The sequence below is a fragment of the Lentinus tigrinus genome, assembly GCF_003813185.1.
Source record: "Lentinus tigrinus ALCF2SS1-7 unplaced genomic scaffold L226scaffold_1, whole genome shotgun sequence".
In the NCBI taxonomy this organism is placed as follows: Eukaryota; Fungi; Basidiomycota; class Agaricomycetes; order Polyporales; family Polyporaceae; genus Lentinus; species Lentinus tigrinus.
This window is the reverse complement of record NW_027137910.1, coordinates 3,431,922-3,453,273: the sequence shown is the minus strand read 5'-3', so window position 1 is coordinate 3,453,273 and position 21,352 is coordinate 3,431,922. Positions and strand designations below refer to the sequence as shown.

General features: G+C 55.9%; 10 protein-coding genes across 10 annotated transcripts; 8 read left to right on the top strand and 2 right to left on the bottom strand.

Moving 5' to 3' along the window:
- Positions 1-23: 23 nt before the first annotated feature.
- On the top strand, positions 24-1,354 carry L226DRAFT_565424 (uncharacterized protein; the record flags this gene model as incomplete). The annotated part of the gene is made up of 4 exons (XM_067683799.1): positions 24-339; positions 399-679; positions 728-856; positions 923-1,354. 4 exons carry the CDS (start codon positions 24-26, stop codon positions 1,352-1,354), a joined length of 1,158 nt encoding a protein of 385 aa, XP_067543487.1.
- A 386-nt stretch (positions 1,355-1,740) lies between these two features.
- L226DRAFT_451644 (uncharacterized protein) lies at positions 1,741-2,754 on the top strand (the record flags this gene model as incomplete). The annotated part of the gene is made up of 4 exons (XM_067675024.1): positions 1,741-1,857; positions 1,914-2,178; positions 2,239-2,447; positions 2,506-2,754. The coding sequence occupies 4 exons, from the start codon at positions 1,741-1,743 to the stop codon at positions 2,752-2,754; spliced, it is 840 nt and encodes a 279-aa protein (XP_067543486.1).
- Positions 2,675-4,867, top strand: L226DRAFT_41436 (uncharacterized protein). The gene is made up of 3 exons (XM_067674587.1): positions 2,675-3,201; positions 3,253-4,795; positions 4,856-4,867. The coding sequence occupies exons 1-2, from the start codon at positions 2,863-2,865 to the stop codon at positions 4,753-4,755; spliced, it is 1,842 nt and encodes a 613-aa protein (XP_067543485.1). The 5' UTR covers positions 2,675-2,862; the 3' UTR covers positions 4,756-4,795; positions 4,856-4,867.
- L226DRAFT_41508 (uncharacterized protein) lies at positions 4,838-5,785 on the bottom strand. Its single transcript, XM_067674588.1, has one exon. It carries the CDS (start codon positions 5,748-5,750, stop codon positions 4,920-4,922), a length of 831 nt encoding a protein of 276 aa, XP_067543484.1. The 5' UTR covers positions 5,751-5,785; the 3' UTR covers positions 4,838-4,919.
- A 1,114-nt stretch (positions 5,786-6,899) lies between these two features.
- On the top strand, positions 6,900-8,835 carry L226DRAFT_40872 (uncharacterized protein). The gene is made up of 2 exons (XM_067674583.1): positions 6,900-7,178; positions 7,245-8,835. The coding sequence occupies exons 1-2, from the start codon at positions 7,080-7,082 to the stop codon at positions 8,637-8,639; spliced, it is 1,494 nt and encodes a 497-aa protein (XP_067543483.1). The 5' UTR covers positions 6,900-7,079; the 3' UTR covers positions 8,640-8,835.
- Positions 8,836-10,440: 1,605 nt separating this feature from the next.
- On the top strand, positions 10,441-11,422 carry L226DRAFT_529035 (uncharacterized protein). The gene is made up of 3 exons (XM_067679514.1): positions 10,441-10,489; positions 10,555-10,926; positions 10,988-11,422. The coding sequence occupies exons 1-3, from the start codon at positions 10,472-10,474 to the stop codon at positions 11,228-11,230; spliced, it is 633 nt and encodes a 210-aa protein (XP_067543482.1). The 5' UTR covers positions 10,441-10,471; the 3' UTR covers positions 11,231-11,422.
- A 136-nt stretch (positions 11,423-11,558) lies between these two features.
- Positions 11,559-13,501, bottom strand: L226DRAFT_41157 (Dor1-domain-containing protein). Its single transcript, XM_067674586.1, has 2 exons — positions 11,672-13,501; positions 11,559-11,617 (listed from the first exon to the last, which is right to left on the bottom strand). The coding sequence occupies exon 1, from the start codon at positions 13,428-13,430 to the stop codon at positions 11,688-11,690; it is 1,743 nt and encodes a 580-aa protein (XP_067543481.1). The 5' UTR covers positions 13,431-13,501; the 3' UTR covers positions 11,559-11,617; positions 11,672-11,687.
- Positions 13,502-13,721: 220 nt separating this feature from the next.
- L226DRAFT_565418 (uncharacterized protein) lies at positions 13,722-15,381 on the top strand (the record flags this gene model as incomplete). The annotated part of the gene is made up of 4 exons (XM_067683798.1): positions 13,722-13,845; positions 13,895-14,175; positions 14,316-14,348; positions 14,398-15,381. The coding sequence occupies 4 exons, from the start codon at positions 13,722-13,724 to the stop codon at positions 15,379-15,381; spliced, it is 1,422 nt and encodes a 473-aa protein (XP_067543480.1).
- A 100-nt stretch (positions 15,382-15,481) lies between these two features.
- Positions 15,482-17,964, top strand: L226DRAFT_41024 (uncharacterized protein). Its single transcript, XM_067674584.1, has 8 exons — positions 15,482-15,802; positions 15,853-16,021; positions 16,080-16,453; positions 16,505-16,537; positions 16,596-16,648; positions 16,701-17,191; positions 17,315-17,371; positions 17,756-17,964. Exons 1-8 carry the CDS (start codon positions 15,566-15,568, stop codon positions 17,761-17,763), a joined length of 1,422 nt encoding a protein of 473 aa, XP_067543479.1. The 5' UTR covers positions 15,482-15,565; the 3' UTR covers positions 17,764-17,964.
- A 200-nt stretch (positions 17,965-18,164) lies between these two features.
- L226DRAFT_476371 (general substrate transporter) lies at positions 18,165-20,665 on the top strand (the record flags this gene model as incomplete). Its single annotated transcript, XM_067676707.1, has 10 exons — positions 18,165-18,223; positions 18,378-18,432; positions 18,488-18,600; positions 18,655-18,836; positions 18,890-18,977; positions 19,038-19,172; positions 19,226-19,476; positions 19,533-19,669; positions 19,725-19,986; positions 20,043-20,665. 10 exons carry the CDS (start codon positions 18,165-18,167, stop codon positions 20,336-20,338), a joined length of 1,578 nt encoding a protein of 525 aa, XP_067543478.1. The 3' UTR covers positions 20,339-20,665.
- Positions 20,666-21,352: the final 687 nt, after the last annotated feature.

The window sequence follows — 21,352 nt, the reverse complement described above, 5'->3', positions numbered from 1 at the left end:
ACAGCGCTGGTTGAGCATTCGACATGCACGGCCGCGGACGGTCGTTCACCAATGAACCGGCGTTGAACGTAACCTATGTATTTGATTCGGACGAGGAGAGGGAGAGGAGTAGAAGCCCTCTCTCAGGATCGACAGCCGTGCAGGAGCCTACCCCGCGCCGCGCCGAACGCGACTCGACGTACGTCCCGGCTGACGACGAAGGGTCTGACGAAGACATGTACGATGGGCCGACACCTTCTTCGTACCGCAAACGACCCCGAGAGGAGATGAGTGTTGGTGGGGAGGGCCAGACGGCGCCGAAGTCAGCTCGGGTGGGAGGGAAGCAGGATCAGGCTCATCGTAAGTCTCCCGCGCTCAGGCTCTGCACTGTTTGCTTCCCTGCCCCACGATCGCGCTAGAGGCTGGCGCGTCCACGTCTGCGTCTTCGTCCAAGACCTTCCCGGTACCTGGGCCCACCTTCGTACGGGACAATGAGGAGGAGAATCGCGAGTACATCTACGTCTCCTCCGATGGGGAAGTCAAGCCGGAGCAGAGCTCGTCTCCTATGCGGAAGAAGAAGAGGTTCAAACTTGCGCATCGTCATACTCTGCCCAGCGTCATGTTACCGCCGCACAAGAAGTCCACAGGCAAGGAGCCGGCGAAGAAGAGCGGGCCAGTTTTCGATAAGCCTTCACTTCCAGTGAGTGCGGTGGTCGCACGGTTGCACAGTGTTCTGACTACCCAGTAGGTCCCGTCCTGGTTCGAAGATGCGCTCCATGGTATTAGACGGTCATTCCCTACTGCGAACATGACAGTCTTCTGCCACGAGGAGAGTTGTCGATGGGGTGTGAAGTGTCATCTGTGTGATCCACCAAGGGTAAGTGTCCAGTCATTTCATAGCACCATCTCAGATCCGTTTGTTGAATGGCCTTTTGGTGTGTAGGAGCTCCTTGTCGGGCCAGGCTCTAGCCTCTACAACTTCAGACAACATCTCACGGGGATCCGGCATCGCTTGGAACCGGAAGCGACTGCAGGCGAGCGTACTACCTCCAAAGCTGGACAACCCGCCGGGGCAGCTGCGCCCTCGCGCTCTCACGCTAACAGAGAGGCTGCCCCTCCGAGGACCCCGAAAAAGCGCAAGGCGAACGTTGAGGACGTGGTAGAACGCTTCCTGAAGGAGATGGGTTTGACGGGCGAACTCGCGGATGCATTGCGCCATGTCGGAATCAGTGACGAGGCGCGGATGAAGGCGTTAGGTCAGCTTTCGGACGCGCTACTCGACCGATTGGAGAAGAGCCTCGCTGAAGAGGGTCTGGACTTGTCGGCATGTCTGCTGGTGCGGGAAGGTCTGAAGCGGCGCGCGACAGCACCATGATATTTGTGGCTTGTGCTGTATGTAGCGTCAACGCTTACTGACTAAGACGCGAATGTACCATAGGTAAGTACCGTGTTCTACTCACGGCTTACTATGCACTCTGCGCTGATACACGTCTATTCTGGATGATTTAGTTGTGTTATAGGGCCTATGTGTTCGGAATATGTTCAAAGATGCTAACTAAAAGATGATCGTGCTTGCAACGAGAGGGCACGAGATCGGACGGTTGCACCCAGGTATGACATCACGCGTCGATGTCTGTCATGCTCGGCGTCACTCCCGCCGTGCAGTATATATGCTGCTCGGATGGCGGATGGGCAACGTACCGCCTTTCTTCCTCTTACAATCCCCGAATCCTTATCGTCCTCGTCTTCATCGTCTGCAGCATGGGCAACGAAGTCTCCCGCGCGCGCGTGCTCACCGTGAGCTCGTTCCTCGTCAACTTCGGTGTGCAGACCTACGGCATGATCGCCACCCCTAACATGAAGGATATCGCGGAAGCGGTACGTCGTCATTATAGTTATCCACGAGTTCCAGAGCTCATATGCGCATCATGCAGAACCATTTTGCCTTCTCTCCTAACCCGTGGTTCATCGCGGCGTTCTTCTCCGGACAAGTCGTCCTGCAGCTTGCATGGATTCGAAAGCTCTTCACGCACGACCCTCCCAATGGCTACGAGAAGATCTCCGGGAAGCCTGCGCCGCCGACGCTCAATGGGCAGGAGCAGTCTATGCTCATACCTGGCGAAGATAAGGATGAAGGGCGCGCCTGGAAAGCTGCGCTCAATTACGCGCCTGTGTATGCGTTGGGTAATGTTTGCATCGGTACGCTCAATTTGTTGAGGTTTGCGAGACGGAACGGAGCACTCATGCCCATGTATCTAGCCGGATGGCTTTTCTTCTGGCTACGGGAAGACTTCGTCGCGTCGCAGGTCCTCGTCACCATAAACACATTTGCTCAACTCGCTGCGGTGGCTGCTCTACCTCCCCTCACCCCAACGAGTCCGATGCTTCATCGCCTTACGCACCTGGTTGCGAAGACGTTCGCTGGAATCGGCGTGCTCGACTTCATTGACAACGGCGGAGTAGCTTTGGTGAGTCCGTGCTTCGCATATATGCTGTCGTCCGAGTATCTCATTGCGCCATGCTCAGCGGTATCGTGCACCTCCGTCTGCCCTCGTTCAAGCCGTTACCTACGTCATGTTTCCTGTGGGCGCGTTGAGCTCCTCCCCGATGTTTGGGTCTGTCTTGCTCTACGATCTCGTCGCTGTGGCTATTGGACAGGTTGGAGTTCCCGGTGCAGGTCCGTGGCCCATGCGTCTGGGTTGGACCTCTTTGGCGACTGCACTCCTGGTCGGCATCAAGGTCGTTCGGACTATTGGCCAGTATTTGCGTCGATAGATATAGAGTGAGTTTCTGTTCTGTTTCATGGCGTGCTCTACATTGAGAAGTCCCTCCCGCGCATGTATACTAGCAATCTTACATCAATACCAAGATGGAGCTCGCTAAATGCTGCAAAGGGTTGCTTACATAATCCATGCGTGTATTGGCGTCCTTCGGCGTCATGATCTCGATCTCATCCTTGTGAACATGTCTGTTGCATTGGCCGACCTCCCGCCTCATATACTCAAATCCATCTGTGCTCAGAGTCCTCGCAGAGATTTGGTCAGCGTCGTCACAACTTGTCGAGTGCTATCCGATTTCGCTCGTCAGTCAATATGGCGCACCATACCTTGTTTCGCGATCATGGCGTTCACCCTTCCTCAAGATCTCCTGCAACGTGAGATTACCGAACCTCAACCTGGCGAATTGCCATCTTGGAGGTCAGTGAGAAGGATATGGAGACTGGTGAGCAAGCACATACATTCACTGGCCACTTTTGTTCAAATTGATCGGCAGTCATTTACTCGCGCTCTTGCACCGGAGGACCTGGAGAGATTCCGTATGCATGCTCAATACGTACGAGCAGTCGACGCGTACTCGTATCGGCGGTCCGCTTTTGTTCTATCACCCGCAACATGGTGCAAGCTCGAACGTGTCCTTGAGCAGGGTTGTCTCCCTAACCTGCGCTCGCTCATCAAGGATGACATTGTTTCGTGCACCGTAGAGCCGATGCACATCTTCCTGAGTGATAACTTGCGTCACTTGGAGTACCGCTTCTACGACCTGGAACGGGAAGACCAGCCTGGAGGCGGCATTTCCGAATGGGTAGAGGGATGGGTGTTAGGCCTTTTAACAGGAATTACTCACCATACGTCCGACATACGCGTCTTCCACCTCCTCATTAATCCCGCATCATCCGCACTATGTGCCGAGCTGTTCTTGGAGGCTTTACCGAAGTTGACATCGGTAGTCTCGTTCCAAGTACCCAATTTCATCTATACACCGCCTAGTGCCCTTTCTATTCTGGCCGATTTCGCTCAGCTGCATAACTTAGCCATCGCAGTTCGATGCGAGGACTTCCGTTCTGGCACCCCTGACTTACCCCAGGGTTCATTCCCTGCTCTTCGCACCCTGACGATTGTTTCTGATTCGTCGTCCTGGTGTGTTGCATTCCTGTCCAAAATCTGCTCACCCCATGTCGCCACCATCTTCAAGGTCAACATGCCCGCAAGTTCGGACGATTTCCTTGGCTTTTCCAACACCCTCTCCGGTCATCCTTCCGCGGACGTCGTGCGGACGCTGGCCCTCATATTTGATCCGGGGCCGACCCCAGTAGCCCTACCTCCACCAGTCATCACACCCCTGTACACGCTCCGTTCGATGGAAGAGATAAGGATAGAAGGCGGATGTTATGCGGCCCTTGACGATGACGCCTTCGCTCGGATGGTACTCTCGTGGCCATCTATCCAAATAGTCAATGTCTGTTCGACATCCAGCAAGTCTTCCTATCCCGGAGTCACCCTCTCAGGACTCGCATCGGTCATCGAACACTGCAGGAATATCGTAAGTCTCATGATCCGTCTGGAGGACATCGATGAGCGGGAGATCACTGCACTGCTCGCACGCAAGCCTCCCAGGATATTCGAGCTGGTGCCCGCGGTTGCGGATGATCCCACAGCGGACGCACGGCTCGTGCGGCGGCCGTTCTGTCCGCTAGACATGTTGGGCGTAGGATCGTCGAGGATCACCGAAGCCCATGTTGGTGGGGTGGCGGCTGTACTGTCGCTGTGGTTCCCACTCCTGGACGATATCCTGTATTGTTCACGCTTCACGCTGGCCGAGATCGATGGCGGGATTGCACAGGACGGTACCCCTCTGGATGTGGATACAGTTGAACAAAACAACCTTTGGAGGGAGGTCATGACGATGATCAGTGCAATGGCAACGGCTCGTGAGCAGGAGCAGAGATGGCAGTTGATCAATACGTGCGGGACTCAGTCGGTTCCGCAGGCTCCCTAGTCATATCTAGTGACCAAAAGGATGCACGACGAGGTCTGAGGTACGTGCATTACATATCTCATCGTGGCCTGTCTTACATATCATCTTGCATTCGTACAAGCCTAGCCAGTGCCATCGGGAACATGTGGTTTCTAGTACCAGTTGGTCGCGACAGTGATCCATCCTCAATGCTCGCCATACTCCTCCCTTTTCCATCCCACCGCCGCCATGTTGTCCAGACGCACTCGCTCATGCGGCTTCGCCTTCCTCGTCCTCTTCCTTTCGTCCGCATAGATGCTCCCGCTCAGCCAGAACTCGTCATACATCACATCTCCGGGTATGGATATAGAGCGCAGCACGCACTCTCCGGCCATGCACGCCCACAGTTGCAGCGGCGGCTGTACTCTCGCATCGAGGTTGAGGTCCTCCAACACCGCTTCCTTAGGCCCTTTGCCCTCCCGCAAATTCTCCAGCGGGGCGACCGTCAGCCCGGGGACGTACGGGATCTCCAGGCGTGCCTTGCGCACCGCGCTGACGCGGCACTCGTTCTCGACCTCCAGCGCGATTACTGGGAGGTGCTTCTTCCATCCCAGCACTCTCCTGATGCGCCCGATAATGTGTGCGTCGTATGCGCCGAAGAGGTCGGCCTCCGCACCTGGCGAGCACCAGTGTGCGGGGGAAATCGCGAAGACCCGGACACGCTTCCCCACGGCTAGGGGGGTGCTCGGCGGGATCGTGACCGAGTAGACGTGCGTTTTGCGGATGAAGTCCTCAGGGGACTTGGGGTACGTCCCGTCATATCTAGTCCATCTTGCATATATGTCGATGATGTCCGGCGGCGGTACGGTCGTGACGGTGTCGGTCGTAGTGCCGCAGGCCCAGGGTGTGGTTGTGGTGTTGGATGGTAAAGTCCTGGTGTTGGAGGTATGACTAGGCTCGTTGAGGAGTCGCGATATTGGTATCATCTTGGGAGTGCGGCTTGCTTGATGCGGCTCGGTGTTCTCTATATACTGCATGAGTGCAAACCAACCATCCTGCTTACCTCCCCTTCACCCTACGCTGAGCTCAAGATGTCCTCAATCACGATACGATCACCGATACTGCGTACCTGGACATAACGTTAAAGAACGGAGCGCCCGTCCACAGCAGGTCTCTCGAGGCTGCGCTGATTCTTTCATCCAACCAAAAGCGGGTGCGCGGGTGCATATGTTGCGCAGAAACGCTGCCACATTGTAAAGTTCGACGTATTCGAAGTTGACGGCGATCACATACTGAAACACGAGAAGTTGAGTTGAGATGACATGTGTATGACGGCAAAATTAGCACTCTCGAAGAGTCATAGAAAGCTCGATACGCCGCATACCTTTGAAGTTGCACCGTATGTTGATCATGAGTACTGAGCAAGCGGGGATGCAAGTGAGCGCTTGACGCGTAGCATCACGCGTGACAGGACGCGTATCCGTAGATCCGGCGCGAAAGTCAGCGTAGAGGAAGAGGAAGAATCGTGTAAGTCGGACGACTAAGCCTGCTTTGTTTTGAAGCTGTTCTTGCACTTGTGCCGTTGCCGTAAGCCATACGAGGTCCGCAACCTTGACCCATCGCTCCCGCTGCTCCGGTCCAGTTCTGCAGTCCCCGCGCGCTAGTTATTCATGTCAGATTGAACCACGGAGGTGGGCAATGCGCGCATACTATATAACCCTCAGCTAAGCTGAGGGTTATACGGGCGATGTTTGTGTCTCTGAGCCATCTCTGTAATAGATAGGAAGATGATGCAGACGTACCGGAAGAACCCTCAACTTGAAGGTGTCGATAACCTCGAACGGGTGAAGTGGATATATTTCTCCAAGATGCCATCGTACTCTTCCGTGCGTTATTCTGTGAGCTCAAGATCTAGCTGGTCAAGTAGCCATGTGTGCTGTGAATATCATTCACGTCAAAGCCAGCTTGCACTGCGCGGTGCACGCGATAGCTACCTGGACAACTCGGAGGCGCTTGGTGCCCTTATGTCATTCGCCCTTCAAGCGTGAATATTGCAGCCCACTTGAGGGAGACGACGGAAGAGTCTAACGGAGAGCTTCCGAGAGCGTGGTAAGTGCCACGTGCGCGTGATGCCCGACACGTATCGTGCCGCTGCGCAATCGCCTTCCTCCTCCTCCATGGCGGCAACACATTTCAATCTTCTGACACTTCCTCCCGAAGTAATATTCTTGATTATATCGCACCTTGCTGGTGCGAACGAGTTCCTCATAAACCATCCAACGCTGGCGAGACTCGCCCGGACATGTCGCCAGCTCTGGTCTCCAGCTGTTGCCGTTCTGTGGCGGAAACTAACAAGCCTGGACCCAATGCTGTTCACACTCCCCGCCGACCTTTGCACGCTCCCAGATCCTCCGATAAAATTTACAGGTCTACCTCATAGACGGCTGGGCCATCTAACAACTCCGGTTCGTCATTCTAAGTCCCTCCGCCATTCAACCTAGCTGATACTAAGTCATTATCTTGTTGCATAGAGACTGCTACGAGACCCTCAGACCCTAGATTTTGAGCGCTGGGTCGCTTACGCGCGTCATGTTCAGGTCATCGGCGAACATCCTCACTCCATCCTTGATCGTGTATCCTTTTCTCCTGAAGTTTGGGCAACCCTCACCCGTTACGGCCCGAATCCTCTCCTCCCCAATCTGCGTCGTCTCTGTGTCCATGGTGCTGAGGTTCAGTACCTTTCGAACGATACCCTGCACTTTCCGTTTGCGGGAAGTCTCCGCCACCTCCGATGCCCTGTCACGAGTCGTCCAAAGGATCTGGATATACTGGACAAGCTCGCAAAAAGTGCACTTCAACTTGAGGTGCTCGACATTTCCACGGAATACATAGCAGAACGCGGCAGACTCGAGAGATATACTTTGGACAGTATAACTCTTGAGAAGTCTTTAATCCCTTGCCTTCTCACCCTGTCTGATCTCCGCATGTTGCGCCTGCCAAATGTGACTGGCATATCACCAGCAGCTCTTTCGGCCATCGGTGCGCTCCGCTCTCTCTCGGAGCTGACAATCACTATTACCGACTTATTGACCCCTCTTGATAACGGGAGTTCGACACTCTTCCCAACTCTGAAGACGGTTCGTACCACCGTTGACGAACTCCGTTGTGTCACGGCATTCCTCTACTCTATATCCTCTCCTCTCCTCGAAACTATCTGGGTCTCGTGCCACAATCATGCAACCTCCGCCGCAGTCATCAGGTTCTTCTCCGCTTCTGCCGTTTATCAGCAGCACCCACGGCTCACGCTCCGGGAGATCATGCTCGCTTCGAAACACGTGCAACCACAACCACGATGCAACCTGGAAGAAGCCATACGCCCGCTTCTCAATCTGCATCAACTGGCCTCCTTCTCTCTCTTTGGCTGGGAGACATTGGACATCGACAACAGCTTCGTTGCAGAACTCGCGAGTGCGTGGCCGGCACTCAAGACTCTCCACCTTCGCCCCTCGAGCGACCCCCAATTCTTGAGCGATGCGGCTCCATCTGTAACCCTGGCTGGCCTTCTCCCCCTTGCGAGCCTTTGTCCCGAACTGCGCGCGGTTTCTCTCGCGATCAATGTCGACGTCGATGTCCCCGCTCCAGAACTCCGGCCTTATCGCCAAGTCACTGAGTCGCGGCTCAGGGAGCTGCATATTGGTCTGACGGGTCCGCCGCGGGATCCTGTACAGATTGCGGCGTTCCTGTCAGACCATTTCCCGTGGTTGTACAACGTGGGCTACTATCCTAGACCTGGAGCGTCTATCGAGACCCGTCGGGGATGGGGCATTGTCCAAGCCCTGCGGTGTAACCTCAGTCTCATACGTTGGCAGGAGCGCAACTGGGCTGAAAGGTTGCGACGTGGGTCCTGCGACGAGACGAGTTCGTGATTGCACTTGCATCCGAGTCTCAGCGGCCTACGTATAGCCCACCATCGTCCTACTCAGTGATCTCACTGCCTACAATCCCCATCCCTCCAATATCGACGCTGCTTACGACACCTATTCCTCAATCTGCCCATAAGCAATACCTCCGAACACACCAGCAAAGCCTTTCGGTATAACCGTCAGGCGCTTCCGAAGCCGTATGATCAGGGTCTGTCGCATCCATCTCTCCTAGTATGCACTTCTTCCACGCTTTCGCCTTCCCTACCTCAGAGTTTCCGACCATCGCGAGGCTCCGGACTCCGGCGGTCCTTTTGGCCTTGCATGCTGGGGTGACCCGCCTGGACCTTCACCGAAGAGTCGAGACGTACTCCCTGTAAAACTCGTCCATCCGCGCATGCTACGTGACCTGTCCCCACGTCGAGATCGACGAACATGCCCGTCAAGACTGCCTCGGCATCCCTTTGCTTCTCTCGTGCCTCCTCGCCTACCAACCACCTCCATTGAGCTCGTCACCGCCCCCGGAGCCATCCTCCCTGAACACAGACCTCTTGTAGGAGGTCATGGGATCATACACTGGTCCACGGCTTCCATGCAGGCCGCAGCCAACCCGATCGCGTTTCTATACTCGTTGGAGATGCCGCTGGTCGGGGCTGCAGCTACAGCGGCCATGAACTCGGGGAGCATTTCAAGTGGGACCACAATCTCCGTGAGCGGTGAGTGCCCACCTCTCATCTTCTCGTTCATGTATATTCTGAACATGTTTCATCCCCTTCTTCTCCAGACGACGCCGCCATTGTAGTCTGAAACTCCCCCACGGGAGTCCCACCCAGTGCAGCTCGCTGCCCCACACTCAAGTCGTCTGCCAGCCTCTTTCACACCATATTTGCGTTCGCCTGTGCCATTCTCCCAACTAGCATGACATCCGTTGCCCGCAGCCTTCAAGGCTTCGGGCTTGTTCAAGTCGATGTCCTTAGCACGCCGACGGACGCCGTCTCCCAACGGCAGCTGGTGATGGCGAGATGTGCGCTGCGGGGTGCATCCTAGTATGTACGCGCGAGAGCCTGGCAGCATCCTACCATTCCTAACTTGAAGTTAGTCGAAGACGGCCGCGGATACGAATTGCCCTCCTCCAGACTCTTGGCGTTCTCGGATTGGGCCCTGCTACCGCTCACACTTCTTCCGACCCCACGGCTATGATCAGGCTTGCTGTGGTGCGTGACTGCCGCTTCGACGGAACGCTATTTAGTAACTTGCTCATATCTAAGCTTCGTTGGCGTCCGTAGAGCCGCCGAATGAGAGTGCTTCTTCTCATGCGGCTAGTCAACGAGGTTTGGCACGGCGACGTGGTACCTCGAAGTGTCTCACTAGCGAATACGGTTGGTAGGACTCTTCAGGATTGTGTTTACCATCTGCTTCAAGTCGAGAATGACAAAATGCATCTCGGGACCTTTCGATATGTACGATTTTCTTTCTCTTAGATCCGAAAAGTGCCTTTGGCGGACGCCCTCATCTTTGGATATTAACTGTAGATGCAAGTCATCGGATGGATATGACATATCTATGTACGTCCTTCGGAACCTTTTGTGTACCTATGACCCCTGCCGCCTATGTTTTCATATCACTGTACTACCAAGTCTGTTCTGAATCGTCATGCATTCTGTTCATTATCAGTGGCGCAAGGCATGTTTGTGGCAATCGTGTGGCTTTGGCCCGCAGCGCTAGCGTGCATGCGCAGGCGGGCCAAAGCGGGCTTCAGTGCGTCGGACTGCATAATAGCCCGCGTCGCACGTCCCTTCTCACCACTCGTACCTCCAGACCCACTCTCGCAGACAACCATGCCTCCTCACCGTAAGGTACGCTGCAACCACCCGTCAATTGAGAGGCAACCACTCTGACGGTGCCACCTCGACGTGCCTAGAACCAGATCCGCCGTACGGCCACCCTCACCGGCTCGTTCTACGACAAGTCCGGAGCGATCAACGACGGGCTGCCCTCGCCCACCGCCACGTCCTTCCGCGATCGTCACCGAGACTTCGATCGCTACATGGACGATATGCGGGGTGGCGCGGCGGAGGACAACGGTGCGGACTCGGACGACGAGTACACGCTGACGGGGTACGGCGAGATGTCCACGGACGATCCGTTCACGCTCCCGCCGTCCCCGACGCAGACGATCAAGTACCGCTATCGCGCGTACCGGCCGAAACTCGCGAAGCTTGGGAAGAAGTACCGCACGGCTGCGAACGGGCGCACACCGCTCAAGACCAAGAGCAGCGCGTACCACCCCTCGGTGAGCACGGTCCTGAAACCAGAAAGGTGGTTGCTGATTGAGATTTGCCGGGGAACCACAGGATTACTCGTCCGTTCTGGGTCCGTATCTCTCCGGGTTGTCAGGCCGGTCTCCGAAGCGCGACTTCCAAGCCCTCATGCAGAGGTACCGCGACTCCGCCGAGGGCTGGCGCGACAGCGACACGTCCTCCATCTCGCCGCGCAAGGGCAACTTGGACAGGACCTGGTCAGCCAGCAACGCCGGCACGCCCATGAGCACTCCTACTCGTCGTGGTGTCGCCGGCGCCGCGCGGGCCCGCTCTTGAAGAATCGCGATGTGCCTCAATCGTGCAGGTTACATGATATCAACGTTATCCGGGCGGCGGGGACGCGCCCTGGTAGGCTGGGCTTTGTGTACATGCATACGATCGTTATGTGTTCTCTGAGGTGTATGGTATCAGCTCGACTCACGATGTATCTATACTGCGCGTTGCGAATGTTGACCTATTTGTGGGGAGATCTGCAGACTGGCAACACCCTGCCAGAACTTGCCAGTCGCAACCACGATCCAGGCTGTAGGTAGACATTGACATCGGCCCTGCACCTACGCAAAGAGCGGCAGCTATCGGGACTGCACTGCACAGCCCGGGGAGGCGACAGAAGCGACGACACGGGCGGTATGTCATGGGAGGCGTCGCGCCAGCTATTGAGGTCTATCGGACCAGGTTATGTAAATGCAGTAGTGAAGAGGTCGAGGGTGAACTCACTAGGGTGGGGTGCCCTTCACTTGCCCGCACTCTCCGACCACTCGTCCCATTCCCGTAGCACTCCCGCAAGGTCTTCACCAACTTCAGGGCCCTCTTGATCCAACTTCACGCCATACACGCCCTCCACCAGCGCCCTTCTCATGAACGGCACGAAGACCTTGATATACACCGTGCCGGCAGCGCGCACCACTTCCTCCTCTCGCTTCGCATCTTCAGCGTTAGAGCTCCCGTGTGCCCGCTCGTCAGATGCTGATCGCGCACATACGAGCAGCATAACAGCGCCATGCGCAAGCGATCGCTCAAGCGCAACCAGTAGTTCGTCAAGCAGACTAGCAGGCGCGAGTAACCGGAGTCCGTTGAGTGCAGTAAGGAGGGCGTTCGTGTAGAGTGCGAGGGGCGGGTATGAGATGAGGATTGGGGGCGGAGCATTCACCGCGGCAGATGCAATCGCAGATAATTGAGCGTCGGTGGGTATTGGGGGAGATGCTGCTGCTGTTGGTGCGAGGAGGAACTGGGAGGGCTTCCTGCGTGACAAGGCGCTACCTCTCGACCGCGATTTGGACGTGTCTCCGGAGTCGATGGCGAGACACCACGCCTCAGTTGCCTGCTCAAACTCGTGCGAGATACCTTTGAGTACCGCGGAGACGAAGAGAGGCCCGAGAGCGGCGCGGAAGTCCAAGCCGACACGGGCAAACGATGTCGCGCAGTACGTCAATTGCGTGAGGAGGGAAGTGAGGAGGGTAGGGTCTGCGACCAATGGCAAGGTTTCGCGTAGTAGATCGAGGAGTCTCCGGACATGCAGTGTCGTGAATGTTGTGAGGAGGACGTGTAGCTCCGGCGCAGCTGGCTCCGGGCCTTGCGGACGGTCGAGGAAGATGGTGGTGTATTGGGTGACAACGTCGTGAACGCCTTCTCGCCATGCATCGACGTACCGCTTGAGATACCTCGCCTGAGCCTCGCGCTCTCGCTCAACGTTCCCCTCTCCATCCACACCTTTCCTTTCCACCTCCACCGCGTGGAGCGTTCCGTCTAAGTAGGCACTCCGGCCTGAGAGGAACGCAAGCGCGAGCTCCTGTTCAGATAGAACGTCCATCTTGCGCAGGAATCCGACGGCGCGGAAAAGTGCGGGCAGCTTGGCCTGTTCGTAAAGTACGCGGAGGAGTTGTGCCAGCATCGAGTGAACGCGCGCGTCGCAATCCGCCTTCACGGACTGCACCAGGGGGTTTGTAGGGAACCGAGCGGCGAGGGTGGACGCATGCTGCGCAAGAAGAAGCGCGTCGGCGTAGTTATGGTTGCGTACCGAGGTTTCGAGGAGCATGGGGAGAGACAGCACATCGTGTAGCTTGTCGTGGTGCTCGAGTACCAGTGCGGCTTTGCGGCGAGAAGAGAGAAGGGAGCGCGAGTCCTGTGCGAACGTTCTTGCGCCTGTTTCGAGTGCGGGGAGGGTCGATAGCAGTGAAGAGAGCGAATTCGAAAGCGCGTCGAGCGAGGATGAGAGCGTGGATGTCGTGGTATGCAGCGAGAGGAACGTCGGGTACGAGGTATAGCATAGCGTTGTGAGGGCGTTCGTGAGTTGTGCAGAAGAAGAGGCAAGCTCTGCGGGCTCTGCCTCAAGCTCCGCAAGGGAAAGTGAAGTAAGGTGGGCGATGTACGGCGCGGCTTCAGGTGAAGACAGCGACGAGGAGACGGTCTCTTTCGATGACGAGGCTAGAATTTCCGGCAATGTGTGCAGTTCGACATCTTGGACGACATCAGTCATGGTGCACTGGCCTTGGAGGCTGGGTATCCGATATTGAGGAAGGCGTTGAGGCTTTTGCCGTCGTCGTGGTGGTGGTGGTGGTCGAGGTTGCGGCGCTACACGCTGTCCGCGGCAGCGCGCTCATGGGCGTCACCGACCTTGGTGGAATCCATCGTGTTCTCCGTTCACGACCCTGCAGGGTTCGAGCTTCTCGTTCGATGCAAATCGATATGTTCACCACGAGGTTTTTAGAGGACTTGTTGAGCAGTTTGCTGCTTTGACCATCTTCGACGATTACCGCCTGGACCTGTAATGCCTGCCGACAACTTGTATCGAGACATCATCATCATCAGTTCGGATGAGGAGGATTGCAAGGACGAGTTAGACGAAGAGGCATATGCTCCAAATGCTGGACAGGAGGGATTGCGTACGGAAGGTGAGTGTAATCCCCAAAGTCAATCGCCTATATGCTGAGACATTCATAGGTCTGTCATACGAGCCTTCGCGCGTAGAAGTAAGCAGCTCGAACAGTCAGCACCGTGGCTCGGCCTCCGTGCGTGCAGCGAGGGCAACATCGACGCAGGTCCGGACTGCCCATCACAATCATGGCGCACAGACAAACACTTGGGTCCGGGATGATGTGAAGCGCGAGGGATCTGCTTTGGGTAGTCCAGACTGTCCGGCCCATCGTGCAGAAGAAGCACCTCTGGTCAGCGAGGTGCATAGGGGGACATCAGGGACAGTTACACCACTCAAACTCGAAGAGGTGCGTCCGATCTTTAGCTCATACTTCTTAATGAATTCCTCATTGTCTTCGGGGTGTAGAACAATATTGTTCCAGCGCATCACCCGGAGAGGGCCAATGCTGTTACTGAATCCTGCACATCTGACTCCCAATGTATTCAGAGCGATCGTAGGAGCACAACCACAGCAGTTGAGGTGCGCTCGACCTTCGGTATTTATAGGGTCGTTTCTGATATTCTCTCAGTCTAGCCTCAACTTCACAGGTCACGCCCGTGATACCACCCTCGGTCCCATCTCGAAAAAGCACGATGTTCTACGCGAACTCATTGCAACGTGCTCTACGCATCCACCGTCATCATACGTTCAAGCAGCCCATATGGCCCCGCGTTCGAGTCCTTCCGAGCGCTCTAGCTCTGTGACTTTGCCCTCGGAGCCCCGCCACTCGAGTCCCGACCCCTTGGTTGTTTCCTTGCCTATTGCGTCTGAGGACGCTCGAGAAGGGAGTGCTACATCACCCAAGATTTCAGAGACTACCGCGGACAATTCGCTGGTGCGCACGGATGGAGAGGCCCACCAGACGAGTCCCACGCCGAGCGAGGGTGAGGTCGATCGACTCATCCAAGTGTCTCAAATTGACGATCTAGAGACGACACCAGCGCCAGTGAGCCCGCTTCCTCCGTCCCCTCCGTCATGTACCTCCATATCAGCCACTCAGTCCGCTTCCACGTATATCATTCCCCCCGATGTGCCATGGCGTCAACCTCAACAGCGGCAGAGCGACCTGGCTGACTGGGCACGGGCGTACGCGGTGTCACGCGCTGCAGCTTCCCAGCCGCTATCATGGAGGACCTTGGGAGCCTCTTATGCAGAGGAGATGCCTGCCCAGCCCGTCCTCAACGACATCGCGCAGGAGGGACTATACACCATCGCCGGCGCCCGGGAAGGATCCTCGCAGGGCACCCATAATGTCGATGTTCCTCCTCCGCCTGGTGTAGAAGATCCAGTGGTCAGATTTCTCAAGGAAGTGTCTTTGTCACCCACCCTCGCTGACACGCTGCGCGAGGTAGGTGTCAGTGACGAACAGCGCATACAAGCGCTGGGCGCCCTCCACTGGAGGTCGCTCGACAAGTTGGACAAGGCACTCGCACAGGCCGGACTCGACTATGTTGCTCGGTTACTCATCAGAGATGGACTGAAGAAGCGGGCGTCTCAGGGACAGCCAACATGATCCAGAGCGTTGGTAAGTAGGATAGGTAGGTAGCTTCCACTTTGCGCAACTTCGTCCATGTCAGTTGATACAGTGCGTCTCTCCCAAATAAGGACTTCCAGATTCGCACAGATTCGGAACGTGTACAGGCTTCCGTTAACTACGTCAGGGTCGCGACGAAAATCGGAGACGGCGTTCTGCTGTCATGTCGCTACGGAGAAGTCTTTTTGGAGGTGCGTCCTCTATCAGTCTCAATCTCGAGCTCTGCATCACTGCAGGAGTTCAATATCTCGGTGCTGTGCCTCAACTTCGCCTCTACGCTCCTTGCGCTCTAATGTTCAACTTCTGGCGCGGCCCTCCGCCGAATGCCATACCTTCTCCCCCTTGGACGGGTACGACATCCGCATCTCAAGATACACTAGACGGGCTGAAGCAGGCTCGTGTGAGTAGTCCCCGATCTTCCGTGACTCCTGCTTACTGGTCTGTTTCAAGCTATCCGCCGACAGTCAGAACTCTCCCATATATATTGCCCGAGAGCCAGAGCAGGCAAGCATAGCGGTGGAGCCTGAAGTACGTACAGGTCGCCACCGAGGCAACTTCGACCGGGCCAGACACTTTCCGAGAGCTCGCTCTGCACGACAACGCGGTCTCGCGGCTCCAGGTACAGTACATACTATTCGATGCGTACTACTTGTTGACCGGACACTTCACATGAATAGAAATCCGGACATCCATCTCGCCTGATCGCATCCTTCGTCGCAGGCGCAAAATGCATCGTTTAGGGCCTCGACCGGATCCTCCTGACATCATCTACATTCTCTCAGACTCCGAAGAGCCTTTGAATACGGGGGAGCGCATGCACATGCCCTCAACTCGCACCCCTGAATCAAGCCAAACATCCACTCATATGTCGAGCCAGCGATACACGCCGCCATCGTCAGCGACGCTGGTCGCGCACCCTGTCCCATTCATCGACTTCACGCGCTTCTCGTCGGCCTCGTCTCGCAGTCACAATCCAACATCTTCATCCTCTCAGACACCTATGCTGCGTTCTCAGAGTTCGGAGACGTCATCTAGCTCCAAAGCAATCGCGGTGTGTATCGCCTTTCGTCTCATTGCCAGCGGCTATTCTAACATCTTGCAGCGCCCACGATGGCTCGAGGATGCTGTTGTTGAAGTTGAGAAGGAGTTCCCTCGCGCACGTTTTGTTGTTAGTGCTCAAGGCATGCTGGTAGTTGACAGCCCGGAAAATTGGGAGTTGCATTGTGATGAATGTGAAGAATATGCAGTAAGTTTATTCAGCAGTGAGCACGTCATCCTGGCGTTCTAATCGTCTTCAGAATATACCCGCAGGACCGGGACAAAGTCTCAACATGTTCATGGATCATCTCAATACAGTGCACCCTCAATTACGCCGTAACCCTCCAACCAGAGATGAGCGAGCTATCACTGGCGTCGGTAACCATCTCGACAGAGTTCGTCCCGAGTTGCGCTGGAATTCTTCCCGACAACGTGAACCCGCTCCGGCCCCTACCCCTAAAGCAAGCCCACAGCGGATGCCAGAGGTCGTGGCTGCATCCCAGATGGATATCGATGTTGTCGAAGCCTTCCTGGAAGAGCATGGACTCGGTCCAGACGTCATACCGATCCTGCGGGGAATTGGAATCACTGATCGTGCAAGGATGCGCGCCCTCGGAAGGCTCTCAGAACATGGGCTCGATAGGCTGGAACGAGAGCTATTGGATCGTGGACTGGACTTCGCGGCTTGTTTGCTCGTGCGAGAGGGACTGCGAAGGTTCGCCGAGGATGATTGAGGACGGTATTTCAGGGTGTGTTGCAATCTCTTTCTGTCTTTTTCTTCTGACGCTGACGCTGACTGACAGCCTAGTGAGGATGAGAAAACGCAAGCGGCTCGCTCTCCAACCAGAGGTAGAAGCTGAAATACCTTCAGGAGCATGTTGTCTCGACCAAGTCAATGTCTTTCCGTCTGCTGCAGCGCTTCCGTTCGATTGTGCGTCCGCTACTCGTCGTGTCTTTCTCACTTTTTGCCTCTGACCATCATGTCTCTGTGGAGCTCTAACATGATGTATCCTTATATTCTGTTCCGCCAGTCTCGGGAGATAAGTTCAGGCAATGCAACTCGAGCGCATGACGTCGAAGGATGCCTGGATAGTACGCAACAGTGCGACGCCGGGTCCGAGCCGATCATCGTTGTCCAGCAGCGGTTGCCGAGACGTAAGTACGTACGATGAGATCTTCCGATATTTCGAGCCTGAGGGCGGTCCGCATGCGTTCGTACTCAAGCTCCCCGCCCTATCTCCTTCAGCCTTGCGCGGCCTGAAGCCATCTCTTTTCTCATGTCTTTAGCGAGTTCCTGATCAGCTCTTTCAAGAAGCAGAATGAAGAATCCGATACTCTCGAGGATCGTACATCAACAGCAGGTAGCCGGCGGCTAGTGAGGCGTGGGGCCCCACGCGGGGCACATGACATCAGTGGGGAGGACGCGGGGGAATTGATACCGCGCTGAGCTTTGTGGCCACGGGACCTCGCGCGTTGGGAGAACCACCTTGAATTACGACAACCACTCCCGGCCCAACGTTTCTCTCCGGACCGTCCTGATGCCCAGCACGGTCCGCGCGACGAATTCGTACTGCGCAACACGACCTTCTTCTGCCGGAGCCGGGGCATCCAGCACACGACATGGCCCCGTGCTATAAGAAGGAGTGCTTCGCGCTGTTAGGCCCCGTGAGCCCCCCGCTTCTCCTCCTGTCCAACTTCCCAGGACTTCATTGCGTCCCGCAATCATGGGCATGCCAAAGAATCACCGAGCCGTCCTCCTCGCAATCTTTATCGCGTTTGGTGCGTCTTGGATTATTTTGAGGTCGTGGAGAGTGTTCTGACCATTACCCCCATCCTTGTAGGAGGTGAGCTGACGACTGCGATAGTCTGAATGAGTGGGAATTGTGAGTCAGCATGCATTGTCCCGTCCTGACGAGGTTCTGACCAGCATCATCCAGAACGAACGGGTTGTTGCTAGGTTTTCTCTTCGGATACGATATCGGAGTCATCTCAGTGAGTTCTGTCTGACAAGGTTAACCTACCGACCCGCTGACTCGGTTCTGCGTAGGGATGTCTGATTATGCCCGACTTCATCCAGCGATTTGGAGAGCAGCAGTCTGACGGGACATGGGTTCTATCAAGTGCAAGGCAATCCATCATCACATCACTACTATCCGCCGGGTGCGTACTCTCCCTTGCGCAATGAGACGTCTTTCATGCTGATACTGTGTGTAGCACCTTCGTTGGTGCACTCGGCCAAGCTTTCACGTCTGACCGCTTTGGTCGTCGTGGGTCCATCCTCATCTGGTCTGCCATCTTCACCGTTGGCACGGCCATCCAAACCGGCACCGTGCGCTCGATCGTCCAGATCACCATCGGACGTTTCATTGCGGGACTGGGAGTGGGAGCGCTGTCTGGTACGTACTGGTTGCCTCTGTGTCCTCGGGTCGAAGGTCTAATATGCAAATAGCCATTGTGCCGCTGTACAACGGTGAGACGGCGCCAAAGGCTATGCGTGGTATGTTGCTTGTGTTGTACCAGCTGCAGATCATCGTTGGGTGAGCAGATGAGTTGTAGTCCACTTCTTAACTTCGCTTGCTTACCACCGCCCATAACAGCATCTTCCTTAGCTACATGATCGAAATTGGCTCCCACCACATTGAAGGATCTGCTTCATGGCGCATCCCTGTCGGACTCCAGCTACTCTGGGGTTTGATCCTCCTCTCCGGCATCTTCTTCCTTCCTGAGTCTCCGTAAGTCGTCATTTGCGCATAAACGCTATTCGCCTACTCACGGTGACGCGTAGTCGTCACCTTCTCGGTATTGGACGCGAGGCCGAGGCGCGCCGCGTGGTATCGCTACTCAACAGCCTGCCTGAGGACGACCCTCTAGTGATCGAAAGTATCGAGGAGCTCGAGTTTGGCATCCGTGCCGAGAACGAGGGTGGCAAAGCGACATGGTTGGAGTGCTTCTCGAAGCGCAACATGCTGTACAAGCGTACGATCAACGGCATGATGTTGCAGTTCATCCAACAATTGAATGGCCAGAACTTCTACTGTAAGTTACACCCCATACCTACCCGTTCCAAACGTCGTCTAACGGTGGGACGATAGACTACTACGGCGACACATTCTTCCAGAGCGCTGGCACCTCCTTGGACCCCTACTCTATCCAGGCGATCCTTGGAGGTGTCTCTGTGGTCGGAACCATCCCTGCCCTCTACCTCATTGAGACATGGGGCCGTCGGAATGTACGTTCAAATCCTGTAGCTGTCTGTGTGAATCTGTCTCACATCCCGAGTCTAGTCGCTCCTCACCGGCTCTGTGTTGGAAGCCACCTGCTCCCTCATCGCCGGACTCGTCGGCCACTTTACGTTGGCACCTAAGGGCACTCCCAACAACCAGCTCACGCCGAGTCAGAAGTCGGGTGGCGATACCCTCATCGCGTTCGCGGTGCTGCACGTTTTCTCGTTCTCCATCTTCTGGGGTCCCACACCTTGGGTGTACCTTGGCGAGAGCTTCCCTCTCCGTGTCCGTCCCAAAGCCATTGCGCTCGGTAGCGCAACAAGTACGTCTCTTATTCTCACTGATACCTCATCAGTCACTGACCTCCTGACTGTGCAGACTGGCTCTGGAACTTCCTCCTGTCGTTCTTCGCGCCGCGCATCGCTGAGGACATAGGGCCCCTCATCTTACTCATCTTCTTCGGCATGCTCACGTTCGGATTCGTCTACGTGTACCTTTTCATCCCGGAGACCAAGGGCCTCAGTCTGGAGGAGGTCGACGAGATGTACCGCTCTGGCGTGAAGCCGTGGAACTCGCCGAGCTGGCGCCCGAGCGAGAAGCATATCCACGAGAAGGCGGCAGAGCCGACGGAGGTCAGGGAGGTACGAGAGAAAGGCGACGAGGAGAGCGCGTGAGCGAGTCTGCTCTGTCGCCGTGCGTAGGTTGGACGAAGCGCGTTCGCATTGGTGACCATATACCTACGTATCATTTCATGCACTTATGACTTACGTCTCATGTTGTATTACTAGCATTGGAACGGAACGGTCCATTCCATAACATGATGGCTGAACGGGTTGGTAGTGGATGTAGTTTCCGAGTCGACTCCCAAGTACACAAGTCTGAGTTGACGAGAGGTTCAAGACTCTGAATTGGGGTCGACCATCACGAACGTGACACGCACTCTCTACAGACCTGGTTCGTCGCATTCAGAGGTTACGTAGAGCATGAAGTGAAAACATGACAAGAATCAATTTGTGAAGCGTATTGTACAATTGGGCTCAAACGTCCGAGACCATGTCCAAGTCGATATCGGCGGAGTACTCCGGAAGATCGCGTACTTCGAATGCGGCCTTGTGGACGCACGGGATCGCGTTCAGTATGTCCTGCACGATCGCTTTGGGATTGAGAACACGCAAGGCCGCAAGCGTAGTATCGTCCTTGGTTGCTGCAACCCTACCGTGGCGAGGATCGTCGAATCCAAGGATAATCAGGCGGAAAGATTCCACCTTCAGACCCGCGAATGCTTGCAGCACATTCTGCAGATCCGCGTCCACCGATCCGATGTCCACGTAGAGCCCGACGTCGACCACAGAGAGCTCAGGAGGGTGGTTCCTCGCAGCTTGTACAAGGGCCCTCCTCACGGCTGGCGAGTGTAGCGGTTCACGGAATGGTCCTGTCATATGAAATTCCAGGTACAGGGTGGTAGGGCGGAGGTCCGCGAGCACCTCCGGTAGTGGCCGCTCGATGTCGTTGTGGTGATGGAGCTGTAGCCACAGGCGCTCGACTTTGCAGGATAGCCCGAATGCCCACGCAGTAACGACGTCGGTGCGTACCTCCATGAGGGAGGCCCACGCAGAGCGGTCGTCTCGCGCGGCTGTCTTCCGATTGTGTCGTCGGGCATACTCGAACGCGTTATATCTGTGGTAGTA